This window comes from Fulmarus glacialis, unplaced genomic scaffold (assembly GCF_000690835.1).
Source record: "Fulmarus glacialis isolate BGI_N327 unplaced genomic scaffold, ASM69083v1 scaffold41428, whole genome shotgun sequence".
In the NCBI taxonomy this organism is placed as follows: Eukaryota; Metazoa; Chordata; class Aves; order Procellariiformes; family Procellariidae; genus Fulmarus; species Fulmarus glacialis.
This window is the reverse complement of record NW_009227090.1, coordinates 1473-3754: the sequence shown is the minus strand read 5'-3', so window position 1 is coordinate 3754 and position 2282 is coordinate 1473. Positions and strand designations below refer to the sequence as shown.

The following is a 2282-nucleotide window of genomic DNA, read 5'->3' as shown; positions in this document are numbered from 1 at the left end:
AGGAATGATTTTACACTGCAGTGCTGTATCATTCTGCAATTCACTCCAGATGGACAATCCTACTTACCCAAAGTCTTTGAATATAATGGTTAGGTTATATATCAAGCCTTTGGCACATTATTTTAATTATTTGCTTACTATTTCACAGTCTCTTAGGGTGAGCTTTTCCCCAGCAAATGTCTTGCATTGTCAGGGTATTTAAATCCTGGCATTAACACCTGAGCTTTGCATTTGACTGCTTAAGGATTTTTCAGTCTTCAAACTTCAGCTTCTATAGAGAAGGTTACAGAAAAGTAATTTCACCTAGGACACACTTGTCCTACCACCCGAAGGCATGCCCATCTGAATGAAACCCATCAATGCTCAACTATTTTCGTGTGAACCAGCCTGTGGTAACGCAGGCAGAATGCCATATGTGGCAGCACCCTTTAATGAAACAAAATTAAACACACACACACACGCTTACGCAAAAATCTAAAAGTCCTATATTGCTTAGACATCTCCGAATTAGAATACTGTGAAATGAAGTGATGGGGACTTCTAAAGTGCTAAGTAGGCTGGCAGTGGAAAGGCAGAATTTTGGTTTCTTTTTTCTTTTTAAATAGCATCTTTTTTCTTAAAAAAAGTTTTTAATACCATAGAAGAAATCTCCCCAGGCTGACTTGCACAACTCTTAACAAAGCAGTTGACTTGAAATAATCAATGCACAACTCATATGAACAAAGTTAAACTCAAGTTTAACTAAGCTAAACATACACAAGCAATGGATATGTATCAAAACCTATAGTCGTCATAGAAGTCAAAAATCTTTTACTATGGAATCTTACAAGACCATGCTAAACCTCTCTATCTAGTGCTTTGAGTAAAACTTTGTAAGGCAAAAAGTACTTACGATGGAATTATTCATTGTTTTTAATGTTTGTTCTAATGCACAATGAAAGAATTTATCACGCAAAAAACTACTACTATCTCCTTCAAAAAATTCATCCCATCTCCCCAAGCACAGCAATGATCATGTTCAACTATGTGTTAATACTGCCAATGAATTAGTAATGACCAGAACCCAAAGCACCACAAAACAAATGAAAAAGAAAACACATTACTTTATCCTCTAAGCATATTCTGATTTGTCAACGAAAAATCACAATCCACTTACCTTGTTTCAAGTAATAAAGGAGTTGAAGACCACTTTGTAGTTAGAGATGTTGTCACAGCCTTAGAATCTCCTTTTACAAGTGAAGAGCCGAACCAGATTCCAAGAACTGCTATAAGTATTCCCATTTTATAGAAGAAACCTAAAAAAGGTGAAGAAAAAAGGTTAGTTTTGCATTGTCTCTTTTTATAAATACAGAATCTCACATATATTAAGGCATATTTTAAGATTCAGTAGCCCATCTAATGCAATGCATCAGTGTCTCACCTGGGCTTACAAAATCAAAAATACTATGAAAACATGAAAAGAGACAAGGATTTTAAGATCCGACTCCTGAGCTGCAATTACACCTAACTCAATTCCAGCTTCCTCGACATTTACGCTTTCAAATAAACTTGCTTCTGTTCTGGGACACCCACATCATATACTACCGGCTTTAAGAAGAGGTATTACAAACCGTGTAATTTCGAATTAGTTGGAAAACCAACTCACTGTTCTCTTTATAGAAGGTACAGTCACATTTTGTATTTGCACAGATACATCAGCCGGTGTACTAACCAATGTCAGAAGAGCCAGGCAAGGTTAAGATTCCCTAGTCAGCCCTTTAGGTTCTGCTGGGTACAGCGGACTTCTTCTCTGGGGAATGAAGAAACAAGCATTTCCTGGATGCACTAAATACCACCAACTTCAGAAGCTGAAAAATGAATGAAATAATGAAGATAGACTCAAATGATACAATTTACTGCAAGAAATGAGCCGGAGGGGAAAAAAAGCCATTTCTTTACTGTCCTTCATGTGTACTTTCATGCCTGTATATTCTCTGACCTATTCACCGTAACACAAGCTGAGTGGAATTTCCTTGCCCACAACTCTTAAGCTTATGGAAGACTTGAATTCTCCTGTTAGCTTTCCATTACAGTCTCCAAAAATTCAAGCTTTATTTCCCCTCTCTGACTAGAGTATAAAATACATCCAGGCGCTCTCTCACTTCTTAATATTTTTCTGGATAACTCATTTCCCATTCGTCCCCCAATTGGAAAAATAGCCCACTCAAATTCCAGGTATATCACACCCGACAACCTGTCAGGATCTGACTCGTGTCTCTTTTTCATGATGATCTCAATGTAAA

At 37.1% G+C, this 2282-nt stretch overlaps 1 protein-coding gene across 1 annotated transcript in view; it reads right to left on the bottom strand.

Moving 5' to 3' along the window:
* Positions 1-1850, bottom strand: part of UGGT1 (UDP-glucose glycoprotein glucosyltransferase 1) — a 43827-nt gene extending 41977 nt beyond the window's left edge. The window contains exons 1-2 of the mRNA XM_009583037.1: positions 1712-1850; positions 1157-1295 (exon numbers count right to left, since the gene is read on the bottom strand). Of these exons, the coding sequence (XP_009581332.1) occupies positions 1157-1281 (125 nt within the window). The 5' untranslated portion in view covers positions 1282-1295; positions 1712-1850. The remainder of the gene's footprint in view (positions 1-1156; positions 1296-1711) is intronic.
* Between the last annotated feature and the right edge of the window lie 432 nt (positions 1851-2282).